Source organism: Stegostoma tigrinum, chromosome 14, assembly GCF_030684315.1.
Source record: "Stegostoma tigrinum isolate sSteTig4 chromosome 14, sSteTig4.hap1, whole genome shotgun sequence".
Taxonomy (NCBI): Eukaryota; Metazoa; Chordata; class Chondrichthyes; order Orectolobiformes; family Stegostomatidae; genus Stegostoma; species Stegostoma tigrinum.
In genome coordinates this window covers 50,101,745-50,120,237 of record NC_081367.1, presented here as the reverse complement: position 1 = coordinate 50,120,237, position 18,493 = coordinate 50,101,745, and the positions used below count along the sequence as shown (strand labels likewise).

Below are 18,493 nucleotides of genomic sequence, written 5' to 3'. Positions count from 1 at the left end.
GATGAATTTCTTGTATGTGGAATTTTTAGTTTTAAAGCTGCATAGGCACAGGAGCTACCCCATTTGGATCTTACTTTAACAAACACTATCTTAGATCCCAGGTGTAGTAACAAGGGTAGTGATACTCGTGATTATTTCAGCTTTTTGTGTATGTAATAGAAGTGTATTACCCATGACCTCATCAGTCTGTTTAGGGTGATGGCTTTTTATGTCGAGGGTCAGTTATTTGAGCATAACCTTTTGTTGATAACTTATACATGTTCTCTTATGTCAGTTTAAAATACTATGGTACCGAGGAAATTAATGTTTTCCTTCTGTGTTAACGAAAATTTGATTGTTATTGGCGATTTTGATAAATTCAAATTTTATTTCTGTACGGGTCCAAATGTCTCGTGTCAACACAATATAGAAGTAATTGTTGTTACATGGCTGCGTCACTGAATAAATTATTTTGTGAAACTGGATAAATAGACACCGAAAACCAAAAGGCTGCCCCTGAAGCTCAAAACATAGATCTAGAAAAAATCTAGAGGTGCCCTTAAAAAATATTTGACCTTGTTCTCATCAACATTCTGTATCCAACACTAGGAATAACAATGTGTCAATAATAATTTTACTACTTATCATATGTGCATACGTACTCATTGTGCTATTCTGTGCTGTAAATGCCGTCACACTTTGTAATGTTGCTGCTCCAAAAGATAAATCATCTGTGCTTAAAACATCAAAAATGCAGTCATCGTTTCCTTGACAAGTTTCATTAGCTTTGTCAATTTTCTCTTTTTCAGTAGTTCGCAAGAGCTCATCATAAAACAAAGGTACAAAACTGTTGTTGTTATATGTGTACCAAGACTCTCCAGCAGTCGTGTTGTATGTGAATATGCAGTTGTTCAGTGATGTTTTCCCTGTAAAAAGAACAATCATATTGGCATTGTTCCATTTGCATGAAATTACAAAACTGAATAAATAAAACAAAGACCTGTGCATGCTAAAGAGCAGACACAAAATCAGAAATTGTTGGAGAAACTCAGTGGGCAACATGTGTAGAGAGAAAGCAGAGTTAATGTTTTTGAGTCCAATGGCCCTCCTTCAACAAACTGAAAAATTGATTAGGCATGAAAAGATCAGCTGGTCTTTTAAACTTGCCTCCAAAGTAGTTAGATCTGAGTAAGTTATGCAGCTTCATCATTAATTATTTCTCTAGCAATAAGAAATTGAAATATGTGAAATTTGTACTTACATGTCATGCCAAATTGAAAGAATATCTGAGTGTCATTGGGCAGATTTGTTCCATCAAAGTCAAGATATTTTCCATCAGCAGCTTTGAAGTCATCCGTTTTATCATCATTCCAGACACCTAGACATATGAAGTGGATAATATTATTCTATTATGTGGAAAATAAAAAGCAATTCTGTGTTTATGCTTCTGTTTTTTGACACATTACCATTTACTCTGAAATTATTCAAAATTAAAATAAATGCACAGGATAAATGAAGTCAATGGTTTTTCAAATTTTCAGAAGTGCCTCATCAGCTGTAAAGTAGTTTCTAGATCAAAGCAAAGCCTTGATTAGGCAATGTCTTCCCTCAGTGTTGACAATTCTCCATTGTTCAGTTCTGTTTGAAACTTGTCCCATAATTAAGCAAAGTGACTAACAAATGAAAGGAGAATTTTGAGAAAAAATTAGATTAATAAATATTTGCAAATGTACTTAAAACTAATGTTACAATTGGATATGTGACTTGAATTTTTTTTCACGTATTATCTACTGAATAATGGTAAAGTCTGAGACTAAAATTTAGGGTGTTCAATGCAGCAATTTAAACTGTACATTTGAACTTGGCTGTTTTAGTTTAGCCGTGAGAATCTATAGCAAATTGACTGTACCTAGCCCTGGAGTGTGTCCAGCGGAGATTCACATGCATGGTCCCTGGAATGATAGGTTTAATGTATGATGAACAGCTAAGGATCCTGGGATTGTACTCATTAGAGTTTAGAAGGTTGAGGGGAGATCTAATAGAAACTTACAAAATAATGTATGGCTTAGAAGGGGTGGACGCTGGGAAGTTGTTTCCGTTAGGCGGGGAGACTAGGACCCGTGGGCACAGCCTTAAAATTAGAGGGCGTAAATTTAAAACTGAAATGAGATGACATTTCTTCAGCCAGAGAGTGGTGCGCTTATGGAATTCATTGCCACGGAGTGCAGTGGAAGCCAGGACGTTAGATGCCTTCAAGGCAGAGATCGACAAATTCTTGATCTCACAAGGAATCAGGGGCTATGGGGAGAGTGCACGGAAGTGGAGTTGAAATACCTGTCAGCCATGATTTAAATGGCGGAGTGGACTTGATGGGCCGAATGGCCTTACTTCCACTCCTATGTCTTATGGTCTTATGGTACCCAACAATCTACAATCTACAGTCATACATAAAGTGCTGGAATTAGCTGTTAACATTGGCCTTGTTTCTGTTGGTAGGTGCTTAGATGTATGCTGCTGGAACAGTCACTGTACTTGTGTTTGTATTTCCTATTTGCAAGCAATGCTGGAATGCGTGACTTCTCCTGGCTAATCACTGACAAATCAAGTAATTTATGTTTAATGTGATAAACAAATCATCGAACTAACAATCTGACTGTTCATTATTTAACTTAAAAGTGGAGTCATCACTCACCCAAGAGTCCTTCTGTTTTATTTTTTAAAGAATTATCTAATGATGTAGTGAAAGCCAAAGCCCCCTTCAATCCTGAAACAGTAATGGAGGTTCCACCTTCAAAAGTAGCCACTGTTTCATTGTCGCTTGTCTTTTGTAAGGTAACTTGTTTTACAAAAGTAGAATTTTCTGGGAAGAAGAATGATCACAAAAATCTAATTTAACAATGTTTTATCTTGTCATAAGTTTGAGTTACAAAATATTTACAGTTTTGAAATGGATTTTTAAAAGCAAAACCTTAAGGAACAGATTGCGTATTTGTGATTAAATTTCATTTAATATCGAAGTATTGAATGTACATTGTTTTGAAAAAAGGTACAATGCTTGATATCAATTGATACTGCTACATTATTGCTTACAATTCTGATACAAATTCTGGTATAAAATTTCATCTTGTTTTCGATCAGTTATCTGTTTTACTGATAAATCATGATCACATTGCTTTATAAAAATTAACAATCTGTGCTTATAAATTGAGCTGTAAATACTTTACACACATCTAACAATTTGTTGCAGCTACCAGAATGAAGTTGTCTTCGTGAGAATTGTGAATAGGCTGAATTTTATGCTTTTTCTGGAAGTATCTGCAGTTGGTATTGAAAACAAGTTCAATATCTTCCAAATTGAAATGCACATCGCAGTGTCTCTAATGTTTACTTGTAGACTTCACAATAAGGGAATGGTGGATTTTAAAGTTAAATAAGTTGTTCTAACCTGTAACTTCGAAAATGCTCCCATCAATCATCACACTTATTTCATCATCATCATTGAGATTCCATTGAACCTGCAACAGAAAATAATCTCCTAAATTTGTAATTGCCATTAATCAAACAAGGTTCTTGATGCCATTTATGGATACAGTGTGGAGGCATTTCACTGTTTGCAGAGGCTAATTGATAGGTTTTTCTTAGAATTTAAGTGATTATCACAAGTTTGACAAGATCGAAATAACTGCGAGAAATAGGGTTGGTAACTGCTCACGATTAAACTGGAATCTTTGGGAATTTAAGCTTAACTTCAGGCCCAGCCTGCCTTTTGCAGTTGGCAGTCAGTAAAAACAAAGAACAAGACATTATCGTGCAGGGAGCTTTCAAGGAGCTACAAGAAAGTACAAGCCAGTTGAAGATTTAATTTTAAAATCAGAAATCTGACCCTCCTACTCCACTAGCCCACTCCCTGTTTTAACAGGGTCAGGATGTGATGGGGGGAGATTTAATGCGGTCAACCCTCTTGCAGAAGATGTCTTGATGACTTAATTACATTCAGGCCTTGAGCCTCATTTTTATGATCCGTTTTAAAATTGTATCTGGACTTCTGGTTTTGCCAAGCCATCTAGAAATCCAACAGCTTAAGACAGATGAGAACCGTTGGAACCAGCTACCTATAACCCTTGTATTATTTTCCCCCCACCGCAACTTGGCTCCCTCCTGCTGGCGTTAGCAGCAGACTGAAGGTCTCCCCTAATGTGTGCTTGGCTTCATCCTTTGGGCTTGGATTGTCACCCCCCACCCCAATCCCTCAACTGACACCAATCAGATCACCTCCCTGCGTTGCCCCCCACCCCACTCCCAGTCCATGTTTGAACTAAGCTTATCTGCGCCACCTCCGCCACTGCAAAAGCAGAATTGGGGCATGCTGTTAGGAGACTCTTAGGAGGGGCCAGTCAGACTCAAAGTTTGGGAGTCTACTTAATAAGAACACCAGGAGAAAAGCCCGCTAGAGATGCGTGAAGAGTGGGAAGCACCATTTTGGCCATTTTTAAATGATGTGGTACCAAGAAACTGCATCACAGAACAGAACGTTTTCAGCAGGAGATGCTGAGATCTTTTCTCTGGAAAGATGGAATGCTTTAAACAATTCAGTAGAATCATATGACCTTTCAAAGAAAGAAGGTTGGAACAAATTTCCAATTATTACAAAGTGTAGGAAATCAAAAATTTATTTGGACATGTCCAAACAGGTAAAATAAAAGATCCCAGTAAGTTCTGGCTGGTAGAAATAGAAGTCCAGACAGTTTAAGCATGACATGCACCAACTCTCAGTCTTGGTGGATAACTTGGACTGGCTCACAGAAGTCAAAATTCAGCCATCTAAATTAAAATCACAGACAGGGAAGCTCAGATCTCAAAGTCAGATTCACCTCAAATGTTAGACACAAAAAAAAACAAATCACGAAACTGTCTAACTTGCAAACCAGTCCCTTTGTAAACTTTCATCATGTGAAACAGTTCATCACACTATCCTAAAGCTACTGGAGAAGATACAGGCATCAAGATGTATATGAAAAAGCACAACAACACAGACTTGGCCTCATATAATTACACAGTGATCCCATTAAGCAATGGAGTTTTACCAGCAGAACAGTTAGTGAAAAGGAGGAGGCTAAAGCCTCAACTTCCTTCATTGCAGTATAAGTTCAGGCCTAACATCAGCTCAACAGATCACAGTCATTTAAAGTGGGAAAAGGAAACTCAGAGGCCAACAATCAAAATGGTACGTTTGCTAGCGTTAGGCAGAAGCCCTACCTGCTTTAATATCTGGACAAGACGTGTGGACAAGAGATTGCCAGGCACAAGATGCAGTCATGGTCCAGATATGTCATCCAGATACCATGTAGATCCACAGGAGAAACAGAAAGGCTCTGATGTCATTAGAGCCCACAAGGAAAGACTCAATCTGGTATTACCAAGAGTAAGATGACAAGACAGACTGTACAGCAATCAATCATTTCCAGGAGTGACAATCAAGTTCAAGCACTGAGTATTGACCAGGAAGAATTGTAAAGGTATCAGACAGGATCTGTTGCCAAAACTTTAGGTGGAAGCGGTGTGAGTGTAAATAGTTTAATAATAATTTTGAGTTTATATTTATGGATTTGTGTTTGTTAATTGAGAATGGTGTAATTGATGAGTTAAGCATAGAGGCTGAACAAAAGCAGAGGCACAGTCAGAGAGAATGGACTAGATGTGTTGGTTTCCATGCAGTGTTGGTCGACAGTGAACTAGTACAACCAATGTGAGTATCCCTCCATCAAGTTGTGTCTGCTAGTCTCAAATTGCTGCTCGTGAAGAACCAACTCCAAAAATGTGCCATTGTTTTCAGGTTCCTAAGAGCTGCTTCCATTGGCAGGTTCCTTTTTCTCTCAGCTCTCTGTTGACCAATGGAGAAAGCTGGCAACCACTCAGCACATCCCTTCCTAATCTATCAAGGCAAAAAACATATCAAGGCTCAGCAATTTGACCATGGGATGGAACTGCAGCAGCCAAGGAAGGAGAAAGAAGCCAAACCAGGGCTGTGAATCCCATTTCCCAACACATCACGCCCCCACTGTGCAAAAACTTGTGGATCCAAGGTAGGGCTTCTCAGTCATCTAAGAACCCGTACAGTCTGACAAACATGAACCTCAGTTCTGAGGGGCTGCTGGTGTCAGAATAGGATCACAGAATAAGAGGGATCGCACAACTCATATTATACAGGAGGACAAAGATCTATAAAGCACGGACAGTATTGGAAAATGTTAGTGTTTCCTATCTGTCACTGCATTGACCAAATGCAAAGCAAATTTTCATGTGTGATACTGTAAACTTCAATACTGTAAATAACTGAAGAGATTGAAAAAAATTAGCAACATCTCTTTCTGGAATAATTGTTTCCCAAGCTGAAAGGTATAAGAAGAAACTGTTATAAAAGAATTAAAAGCAATATTTTAATTAACCATCTCTTGGAAGAAAGAGTGAAAACAACAGGGAGAGAACAGACAATTAACACCAAACACAAGAGAACAGAGTAATTAGTACTGACAATAAGGCAAACTACAGACTCGATGATTTCAGTTCTGGGGTCAATGTTGTGGATGAACAGATGCATAGGATCATCAATAATGTCAAACCAGAAACTTCACAAGACAGAAAATCCTATAAGAATTCAATTTCCAGATTCTTCAGTGACAGAATTCTAGAGAACCACACTGTACAAGGATTGGAACTCAGACATCCCGAAACAGATGCTGTTGGTTGGAATTGTAGCTCAATTCCACAATTAATTGGGTAATAGCGAAGTTAAGTGAGATTAGCTTGCTTACTTGAGGGATCTTAATTTTGTTTACAATGAAGTTTAAATAATTGTTTCAGTATTTGATTGTCTATGAGACTTCTTACTAAGTAGCCGAATTAAAGGTATCTTGTGGTAATTTACACACAACTGATGTCATTATGTTTCAGCACTATTCACCAAACCAGGATTTAATTTGAAAACAAGTGCAACATGCAATATAGTGCACACAATCATTATTGCATTCTGTAAGACCAGCTTTTAAAAATTACAATTGAATATTAAGTCTACATTTACTTTTACATTTAGATATCACTCATGTGCGAGTACTTGAAAAATTAATGAGTTAATTCTCCTGGGTGTCTGACACATGGCAGCCTATTACTCCTGTGCCAGGGAAATACACATAGGTTGAAATTCTGTTTGACTGGAATTGATTGCATGCTGCCTCCTCATGAGAGGGTACCAAACATATGTGAATTCTCAAAACACATTGGTAAAGTCAAGTATTAGAGGTTTTTAGGTGTGAACTGATTTATTGCTGGTATTAACCCAGCTGAAGTCATGCAGCCTAACCAATGTCTAATTTTCTGTAAATCTCTTTTATAACAATATTTAATCACCTTTGTTCCACTTGGTCCTTGTGCTGCCAATGCTACAAAGCTTGTTGCCTGTGATGTTCTATTCACTCCAGCTCTGAGGGTTCGTCCATGTAACGTGAATGTCAGGGCATCATTATCATCCATCACATTTAATAGAATAAACTCTCCCATACCATTAAAGGTATATTTTACACTATCCAGGGTCACCACATGAGGATCTCCAAAGAAGAAACCTGTTACGTAAAAGAAAATGTATTTCTGACAAGTAATTTATTTAAAATTAGGCATGTTCTGATAATACGTAGTGCCAATCCTACAGCTGTTGACTTTAAGATGCCTTTGAAATGTTCTAACATGCTGCCTAGTATATCTAATTGTAGATAAAGAATAAAAATGAATGGAGGGCTACGGGAGTTGTGCTCAAGCCCTACCTGCTCCAGAGGTGTGTTATAGAATATCTGAACAGGTTGATTTAAAAAGAAAAGAAAACAATAAAATGGAATAGAAAGGGCTCTTGTGCAGTGGTAGGGTCCTTACCTGTGAACCAGGAGGCTTGGGGGTTTGTCCCACCTGCTCCAGAGTTGTTTAATAACGTCAGTCTGAAGGTTGATTAGAAAATATGTAAAACTGAATGCAATTGCCTAGCTTTGGCTGAAGTATCAAATTAGTAGATGACAAAGGTACACTCAACTCTTCAGTAACACCTGGGAATTTGTGCAAAACAGCTGTCCCACAGACCAGTTCAACAACAACACAACACTCCAACAGAACCATACCTTTCATTCAACATTCTAGATTTCACTATTACAACTTCTGGGTATTGTGTAAATAACTACATACAATTCAGTGATTGGAGAAGGTCCACCACGACCTTTCAAAGGAGTCTTTAGAGATTGTCAAGAATATTGGTCTCGTTAGGAAAGGTCAGGTCCTTGGAATTAATATAAAAAATTCTCACCTATGCTACATGCTATAACATTTCATCAACCCACTGCCTATGACACCTCAGGGATATGATGTTCCCTAGAACTGACATTCAACAGCTTCTTCACACTATCAAGTCATCCTGTGATACCCTTCTTCGTTATCACCGCAATCTCTCTCGACACTTTGTCACTGCATACCTAATCTACTTCTCTAAAAGTGACATATTTCTTATTCCCACTTCTTCCACTCCACCATTTCGTGCAATCCCATCAGCTTTGAGTCATTGTCATATCCTGCCTTCAGTTGTATATTACAACAAGGGGAGGTGATGGCCTAGTGGCATTATTGTTGAACTGTTAATCCAGAGACCCAGATAACATTCTGGGGACCCATGTTCAAATCCTGCCATATTTATTGAATTCAATAAATATCTTGAATTAACCATCTAATGATTAGCATGAATCCATTGTCAATTGTTGAGAAAACCCATCTGATTCACTAATGTCCTTTAGGGAAGGAAACTGCTATCCCTACCTGGTCTGGACTACATGTGACTCCTGACCCACAGCAATGTGGTTGACTGTTAACTTCCCCCTGGGCAATTAGAGATGGGCAATAAATGCTGTGTAGCCCCCATCCCATGAATGAATAAAGGAAGAAAAAAATTAGATAGGACTGCAGAGCTTAGAACAGATTAATTCATAATGGGATCGTAGAGCCATTACAATGTATGCTGATTCTGTTGTTTAGTATTTGAGTAGTCCTGTGTTTTAGCTTCGCTAAGGTGACGCTTCATTTTTGGATATGCCTGGCACTGTTCCTGGCTTAATACCTGCAGAGCTCATTGAACCACAACAGTCCCCTGGTTTGATGGTAATAGTAGATTGGAGGATGTGAAATGTATTTAATCATATTAAATTTGTTCGTCACTGATTAATATTAAATAATCTTGTTCTAAGACCCCCTCTGATTTATTAATCTGCAGTAATCGTGCATTTTCACACTAAAAAGCAAGGCCAGGAAATTGTGATCTACCATTTGACATTAATGATAAATTTAATCTTCCATTTTAATCCATTTATTTCAAAGATACTAAGCAATTTTCCCTGTGTCCCCATGTTTGTAATTATGCTGAAAATAATGCTTTAAAATGTACAAATAAAATACCTATCCGTGGAGGAATATATCCAATGCAGTGGTCCTCAGGTCTTTTTGTCTGATAAAGATTACAGAAATAATCATCACCAGAGTCTCTGCAACAGTCGTGGTAAGGGTCTACTTCCATTTCTAAAGAGAGACAGAAAAAATAAAACTAAACTTATGAACATAAGCCAACAGGATCATCAACAAACTTATTTGCATTTGAACATGTTCTGTTCTTCTTTAAAAACTGGATTTCCACCTGTCTCTTCCAATTAAGTGCCATTGACTTAAAATATTAAATATCCTTGTCCACAGATGTTTCCTGGCCTGCTGTGTATCCCCAGCATTTGTTTTCAGTTCTTCTACACTAACATCATGACAGGAAAATGATCCTGACATTTCCTGATGAGATGCATTTTTTCAGTTTGTGCCACTAGGTAAGAAAGTGATGAACACAAAAAAAAACTGCACTGGGAATATAAGAATAGAATGCAACGTTTACAGTAAGTGTTTGGAATTGCAAAATTTGATTTCTAAAGGAGATACTTCTACATGGAATGACGTGCAGGTAGCATGCTGAGAAACTGAAGACCTGGAGCTCTTAGCTGCTAATGCCTCTGCCCCTACAGTTACTCAATAATCACTGACCATGTGTGATTGATCACTTCTGTACACAGTATGCTGAAGAAGAAACCAAGCTCTGAAGTGTTCTGTTTCGATTGATGACCTTCATCATTTTTGTTCTTACTGCATGTAATTTGTGTTTTGAGGGAAACGAAGGATGCACATTCCTTTTCTGTAGTCTCAGTGCTGGAGTGTCTGCAATGGACACTGCTTGTTCCTGGTAGACTGAATCAACTTTGGTGATTCCAGTGTCTACTCGCTGAAGAATATTCAAAGCTATACATGCAGCCCAATTTAATAAAGAACCATCATGATTGGCTATGATTAGGTTTCTATGACCCCTCTTCTGTTGTGGTAAAGTGAGCATGCATCTGTCCTTGGAGGATAGTTTAAGAATTTTTACTCTAAAACTGCTTTCCTGAGCATAGCAGAATTTGTCTTGTGGGTCTCTGCAATCAGGGGGCCTGAAGTATTTCAATGGATCTGCTAAATCCTTTGCATTCCCAGGAAACATTTATCCTGCTTCTCTGTGTTCTGTCGGGCTGGAACATATGCAGACTGCTGCAGTCTGTGTTTAATCTTCCATGTTGTTGCTGCTGCCGCTGCTGCTGTGACACCATCTCTTTCCCTCTCTCAGCATTCCTGTCTCTCAATAAAACTTGCTGGGCTGAGTTCTTGCTGGTGTGGTTCCTTACTAGGATCCCCTTTTTTCACATGCTTGCCACTGGTGAATATTTTGTGTACTCATTTCTTACCCATCTCTGGAAGTCCTCTGATCTATGATATTATTTTACTCACTGTGGCCTATGGCTTTTGCCGGAAGCTTGCCGCATGCTCTGCTGTAGACTTCCTCCATTACCTTTTCTGCTTTGGCACCGGATTTCCCTCTCTTTGATTTAATACCTGAAGTCTGTTGCTCACTTCTTCCTGGTGCTGCTGAATTTTTCTTCAGTTTTCCTCCACTTCTAGGGTCCGATGATGGAGTGGTCTCATTTGGAGCACAATGCTATTCCTGGGCTTCATTTCAGATCACTTTTTGATGCCATCCTTTGGTTCCACGGTCACTGTCTATCACCATGGAGTAAAATGATACCTACACCTAGCAAGCTTTGTTTGGCCTAACTATTTGCAATGCCTAATAAGAAATGACTTTTTTTTAGAAGCCTACTGATTTCATTCAGATACATCTGATCTGAAGTCATTACAACAGAGCTCCTTTTGCACATTCTTAGTTGCTACTCATAAAGATATAATTAATCCTTTTCTCCATGGACGATATATCATACTCCTGACATGTATTTTGTGGTGGTGAGTCTTTAAGGTGTCAGCAAGGGAATGACTTGCTACAAAGTACCCAATCTCTGCTGTGTTCTTGTAGCCATGGCATCTATGTGGCTGGTCTAGTTGACTTCATGATCCAAGATAATCCTAACATGTTTGCCAATTGTGGAAAATTTTGTGACATTAATGTGACTGACAATCAAGGAAGATGATTAGATTCTTTCTTTTTGGAGACTGTCACTGCCTGGTGCTTATCCTACATAAGCCATTTGTAAGAAAGTGCTATTTGATGCCAGTGTTGATAACACTATATATAATAATTTTGAAGACAGGAGTGAAAAATTGGTCAGGAACTAGATTAGGATTGGGTTTGTTCCTGGTTTGTTGGGGACAGGACAACTTGTGTACAATTTTCTATCTTATTGGGTGGATGTCCATACTGTAACTCTGCTGGAATAGTTCATCTACCAGAACAGCTCATTCTGGAGCACCTACCTTCAGCACTACAGCTGGAATGCTGTTGGGTCTACACACTGAGCTGGTTTTTGAGATTAAAGTGAGTAAATTAATTTGGTTTAAAAAAAAGCATCTGTAATGATGCAATCTTCCGTAATAGGCTAATCTTCCATAATAGGCTTAGAAGAATCATTTACTTAGCACTTTTACCTGAAGTTGGTTGTTTTTGGAATGTGCATGCTGGGATTAGCTATTGTTGATGACACATGTTCAAGTGTCCATCACCCTTCATGATTAAATGTGGTTGGATTGATCTTGTACAATTTGTTTATAACAAAATTCCTTTGCTCTGTCTATAACCTGAATTGCTATTAAATTTTGCACAAACATTAATATTAAAAGGATTGCAAAGTACAATACCCTTCTTTGTCTGGTTTTGGATTTAAAAGTATTACCGAAAGCATCAAATCTTTTTTTTTACCTCTGTATTGCTTTCTCAATGGTGGTAAGACATTGTACCAAAAATCATTCCATTTCTCCATATAATATGTGTATCCCTTCTGCCACCAAGTCCACCAGTCAAAGTAAATCCATGGTGTTGGCAGAAAAGTTTCTTTTTCACCGTGGATTAAAGCACCATTCCATGAATAGTAGCATCGCATTCCAGAACCTTGCTGGTTAGGGAATCTACTTTGCATTGTGAGGTATGACGCTGCAAAAACATTTTTAAAATGCCTTTTATGTTTAAATTAATTTAAGCCTGCAATTCAGTATCTTTATTGAGGTTTCTAACATAAGTTTGAGTATAGTGAAATAATTTCTTTAAACAGATGGCAAGTGGCAAGCTACAGTTAAAAGATTCAACATATTTACCAAACTCTCTTTTGTTACAATGTTCATTGTGTTTGATTCAGAAAAGATGCTCTTTTAGCACTCCCGTTTTTCAGATTCTGATCTTTGAAGTCCAGTGGACTTGATTGTTCACAAGGTGGGATGAGTATAGGGTTGGCATTTTATTCAGGGCTGTGTTAAATATCAGCCCTTTTCCATTTTGTACTTTTCAACCCTCAATTCGAAGGAAGGAAAATACAGGTCATACTCTTGCCAAACACCATGTCAATCTGTCGATTAAATAATAAACTGGAAGAACTGCGGATGCTGTAAATCAGGAACAAAAACAAAATTGCTGGAAAGGCTCAGCCGGCCTGGCAGCATCTGTGAAGGAAAAAACAGAGTTAATGTTTCGGGTCTGGTGGCCCTTCCTCAGAACAGGTCACCGGACCCGAAATATTAATTCTGTTTTCCCCTTCACAGATGCTGCCAGACCTGCTGAGCCTCTCCAGCAATTTTGTTTTAATGGTCAATTAAATAATGTGTGCCTATCAAGTAATCTAGCTGATCATTATCCACTATCATGTACTGGAAATGCAAGTGTGAGTTACAGTAAATTTTGGGTACATATTAAAGGTGTTGTATGCAGTTTGCTAATCTTTCCTGTGTAACATACTGTAATTTTCAACAATACAGGAAAAGCCCTCGTGTTTGACAGTTTTTCATCCTGTCCATGAGCAGACAGGCTAAGGCTTTTGAATTCACCTTCCAGGAAATGGAGGACTACCTATAAAAATATAGGTTTGATGTGCTGTGATCCAGATTCTCCCTTAATTTCACATAAGTTTCTTCCTAGGAATCACATTGCACAAAGGAACAAATTGTCATAAAAGGTCAGTCACTCGAAACATTAATTGCTTTTTGTTTATTTCCCAAGATGCTGCCTGGCTGCATTTTCAGAAGTTTCTGCTTATGTCAGCATCTACAATATTCTTCTTTACAATAAATGAAAAGTAAAAGCCAGACATATCACCAAATGCACAGAAGTGTATACTGATTATGTTAGATGGAAGTACTCCGCTTGAAGCCTGAACAATGGCTTGGAACTACCTGTTCTGCAAATTTAGTGTAATCTGTGATCATTGATTTGAAAACTCAGCAACCTGGTTTGGGATATGAAAGCTATCTACGATTTCATATAGAGATTCAAATTCATAAACCTTGTTGAAATCTACTGCAAAATATGGTTATCACGTTACTTGCAATAATCTATTCTTCACTGACAATAATTGATTATGAAGAATGCCTTGCAGTTTTCATTGAGTGAAGAGAAAGAAACAGTTAATTCTCTGATGTCATCATTTCTGATTATATAATTACAAAATAGCAAATTTAACCATTACCTTGGAGATCTTTAACACTAAACCCATAATAATATATGATGTTTCCCCATATAAAAGCACGATCAAAGATAGCTTGCCAAAATGTACAGGGACAAGGGGAAGTGTCGTTGCTCCAGTAAGCTTCAGGTTCTCTTAAATACCAGTCCATGCATTTTTGTCTTGGGTTTATTGTTGAAATATTATTTCTTTCAAGACGGTAAGCCCAATGTCCGTTTTTACCTGTAAATATTATATAGATACAGATATTAAAATATGGATCCTGCAATGCATGAAAGACACATTTAACTACTCAAGGCTGATTATTACAGATAAGGATTGGAAATTATTGTCCATGTTTTACTTTTATTTTCTCATGGCTCATGTTGCAAATGTGTGAATTTCTTTTCTTGTACCAACAAAAGATGTTTTGGGACATTAACCAAGGCATATCAAATTGCTTAGCTCTAACACTTACTGCTGATTGTGTTTGGTATTCAAGTAATCCTTATTTGTAGCTTCACCAGTTTGAGACCTTATTTTTAGGTATGCCTGGTGCGATACTAGCATGCTGTCCTGTACTATTCACTTAACCAGGGTTAATCCTGTCTTGATGGTAACAGAAACATAGAAGATAAGGGCAGGCGGAGGCCATTCAGCCCTTTGAGCCTGCTCCACCACTCTTCATGATCATGGCTGATTATCCAACTCAAAAACCTAATCCTGCTTTCTCCACATAACCTTTGATCCTGTTCACCCCAAATGCTATATCTAGTCACCTCTTGAATCCATTCAATGTTTTGGCATCAACTACTTCCTGGCTCACCACTCTTTGGGTGAGGAATGCCTCCTCATCTCCGCCCTAAGTCGTCTACCCTGAACCTCATTTAGTGACCCTGGATCTGGACACACCCACCATTGGGAACATCCTCCCTGCATTTACTCTGTCCAGTCCTGTTAGAATCTTATAGGTGTCTATGTGAACACCCCTCATTCATCTGAACTCCAGCAATAACAATCCTAACCTAGTCAACTCCTCCTCATATATCACACCCGCCACCCTTGGAATCAGCCTGGTCAACCTTCGCTGCACTCCTCGTGAGCAAGTGCAACCGTCCTCAATAAAGGAGACCACAACTACTCACAATATTCTAGGTGTGGCCTCACCAAAGCCCTGTACAACTGCAACAACATATCCCTGCTCCTGTATTCAAAACCTGTCACAATGAAGGCCAACATATCATTTGCCTTCTTTACCACCTGCTGCACCTACATGCTTACATTCAGCAACTGGTGCACAAGGACACCCACTGCACACTCCCCTCTCCTAACTTATAGCCATTCAGGTAGTAATCTGCCTTCTTGTTTTTGCTTAACGGTAGGGTCACCCGTATGTTGCGCCATGTGGTTACAGATTGCATTGGGAGTACAATTCTACTACAGCGGATACCCACAGGGGTTCATGGACGCCCAATCTGGAGCTTCTAGATTTGTTGTAATTCTATCATCATCTAGCATGATGATAGTATCGTATAGCATAGAGGGTATTCTCAATTTGAAAACAGGACATTGTCTCCATAACGAGGCTTTCAAGGCCATATCAGGAGGCAGTTAGGACTCAATCATATTGTTATGGTTCTGGAGTCACGTACACATCAAACCAAGTAAGGACAGCAGTTTTCTTCTTCAAGAATTTTAGTGAAGGAGATGGGCTTTTATGACAATCAATAATTAGATAATTAGACTTCTATTTCCAGATCTTTATTGAATTCAAATTTTACTCTCTGCTGTGGTAAGATTTGAACCCAGAACATTACCTGGGTTTCTGAGTTACTAATTCAGCATTGCCTCTCCTGTATAGATGGATATAGGCGAGGACAGTTTTGGGATTATACATTTCAGGTAGCTTGCTAATACTTATTGTCCAGCATTACACTTGAAAAATCAATGATGAGAAAAATTCTGTGAAGTTGACTGTGGTGTGGAACTGGCATTGACACGAATCAATCCTTTCAGCGAAGGGAAAGTTGAGATTTTATTTCTTTAATCAAGCAACCAGTTTAACCATGCAAACTATATTAAATAAAAGTTTATTCAATACATTTTTTAAAAAATGGGAATTTGAAAACCTTCCTGAGACATTTGAAATGTAGTGACTATTTTAAAGGTATTTCTGGATTTTAATTTACTTTGTTTTATTAAGATAAGATCGCTTGAATGTAACCTTTAAATCAAAACTATACTTAAAAAGAGTTAAAGAAGGCCAACCTGTTTTAAACCCAGGGTACATATCTGGGTGATAGATCTTTTCAGGTGGTACGTTAAATCTGGTGTGAGGGTCATTGAAGACTAGATTCATGTCTGAATTAAGGTAAGATCGCAGCGATCCACTACAATTGGAAAGAATGGAAGTGCATTAATTTATAATACAGTCAATTAAAGTGTAATTCAAGAATGGCGCATTAAATAAATATAGGAGAGGAACAGAAAAGCGAAAGTTGCTTAAGTAAAACTGAAATGACCTCTTCAATACAAGTTAAGATCATTTGTTTGTGGATGGTAATAACAATATTTACAATAATCCAACTATTGGAAGTCTGTTTTAACGTACAGCGCAGCCTATAAGTTATAAATACCTGTAATAGCCCATGAGAGCATAGTTTCTGTAGTAAGGCCTTATGTCATATTTCCAGTTCATTCCACCATCTTTGAATTGAATTAAACAGAAGGAAAAGATGCCATCAGTTGTTAGGACTGCCTGGTAAGTATTGGTCTGAAAAACAAAATGGCCATGTTTGTTGTTCCATTAAAGTAATGAAGGGAATCACAAAGAAACAAAAAACTGAGGAGTCCTTGAGAAATAAGTTTTCATTTGTCTTTGGTCAGACTGTATACAAACACTTTGAATTGTGGATCTAAATCATACCATTATAAGGTGGGGAGGATGTGGTGAGTGGTTTGGAGGAGCGGTAGGAATGATGATCAATGAGGGTGCACAGTAGTTCAGCTTTATTGTGGAGTTGGGCATTTGCTGCTGTCTATAGTGTTGGGAACTAATTGCACAGACGGGCGAACTGATACAGAAATTATCCCCTCACCCTTAATTTCCCTGCTAAGCTTCCTTACTAATATGTTGAATGGTACATTTCCAGTGCAGACTGAGTGTGTACCCACTATATTGATCACTCCAAAAAGTGTCAGTAGATTACAAAGCTTTTTGCCCATGCCAGTCTTGAATACCTAATATAACAGGGCTTGCATGAAGGTAATAAACACATCATGTCTCTAACTGCTACCCCGTACCAACCATGGAGTTTTGGGAATTATTTATTGTGTACACAAAACTGATTGCATCATGAAAAAGATGAATGAATGATACAGTTTTAAACCACAAACCTACGACTTTAGCTTACAATGACCAAAATATATTGCATCTAATTATGCATGCTCAATTTTTCAAAAAAAAACTAAATTTATAATTAATTAGAAAATTAATTTTTCCTTTGGCATTGAAAATATACTCTCTACGGGATATTTTCAGAATTATTTGAATACTGTAAACAACGGTAAGTGGTAGCCAGATTAAATATGTTGGAATTGTGGACATGGCATAATATCTAACGTTAATCGATACATACACCATCAGGGTCTGTGTTTTGATAGCCATTGTATGGAAGAACATTTTCCCAGGTGACCTTGAGTGCCCATTTAGGTGAGAAGCTTGTCATGTTCAGTTCTGACCCATAGTACTCGTTGACATGTTCCTGAAGCTGACTCTGAAAAGTTTGACTGTAAACATCAGTTTCGTTTTTGAAATCATACACCTGAAATGAATGAAAAGAAAACTCATTTTTAAAAGATTCTGATTTTGGTTCATCTTTTGCATTAGCTCAAACTATGCTGTGTGGTTAGCTTTGTAAAACCGGATTTTTTAAAATATACTCTGTCATGGAATGTGGGCACCTCTGGCTGTGCCGGCATTTATTGCCCATCCCTGGTTGACCTTGAGAAGGTGGTAGCGGGTTGCCTTCCTGAAGCCTTACTTGGAGGAGGTGTACCCATAATACAGATCAGGAGGGAGTTCCAGATCTTAACCCAGTGACAGTGAACAAACTGTGATATATTTCCAAGTCAAGAGAGTGAGTGGCTTGGAGGGGAATTTGCGGGTTGTGGGAATTCATGTGTCTGCTGTCTGTTTCCTTCCAGACAGTAGTGGAGGCGAGTTCAAAAGATACTGTTGAAGAAATCTTGGTGAGATTCTTCAGTGCATCTTCTGGATGGTACACTTGACTGCTATTGAGTGTTAATGGTTGAATCCTTGAATATTATTGGAGCTGCACTCATCCAGGCAAGTGGAGAGATTTCCATCACATTCTTTACTTGTGTGTTGTACATGTTGGATAGGCTTTGGGTGTCAGGAGTCAAGTTACCTACTACAGGACTCTGAGCATCTGACATGCTCTTATAGCCATAGACTTTATATAGCCAGT

The 18,493-nt window shown here is 38.2% G+C and overlaps 1 protein-coding gene across 6 annotated transcripts in view; it reads right to left on the bottom strand.

Moving 5' to 3' along the window:
- Positions 1-18,493, bottom strand: part of LOC125457487 (mucin-4-like) — a 165,982-nt gene that overhangs the window by 37,626 nt on the left and 109,863 nt on the right. For all 6 annotated transcript variants that reach the window (XM_059651135.1, XM_059651134.1, XM_059651137.1 and 3 more), the window contains 11 exons: positions 17,642-17,827; positions 16,640-16,776; positions 16,272-16,393; positions 14,028-14,246; positions 12,275-12,505; positions 9,457-9,576; positions 7,384-7,595; positions 3,425-3,494; positions 2,672-2,839; positions 1,241-1,357; positions 642-905 (listed from right to left, as the gene is read on the bottom strand). In XM_059651135.1, coding sequence (XP_059507118.1) covers positions 642-905; positions 1,241-1,357; positions 2,672-2,839; positions 3,425-3,494; positions 7,384-7,595; positions 9,457-9,576; positions 12,275-12,505; positions 14,028-14,246; positions 16,272-16,393; positions 16,640-16,776; positions 17,642-17,827 — 1,846 coding nt within the window. The remainder of the gene's footprint in view (positions 1-641; positions 906-1,240; positions 1,358-2,671; positions 2,840-3,424; positions 3,495-7,383; positions 7,596-9,456; positions 9,577-12,274; positions 12,506-14,027; positions 14,247-16,271; positions 16,394-16,639; positions 16,777-17,641; positions 17,828-18,493) is intronic.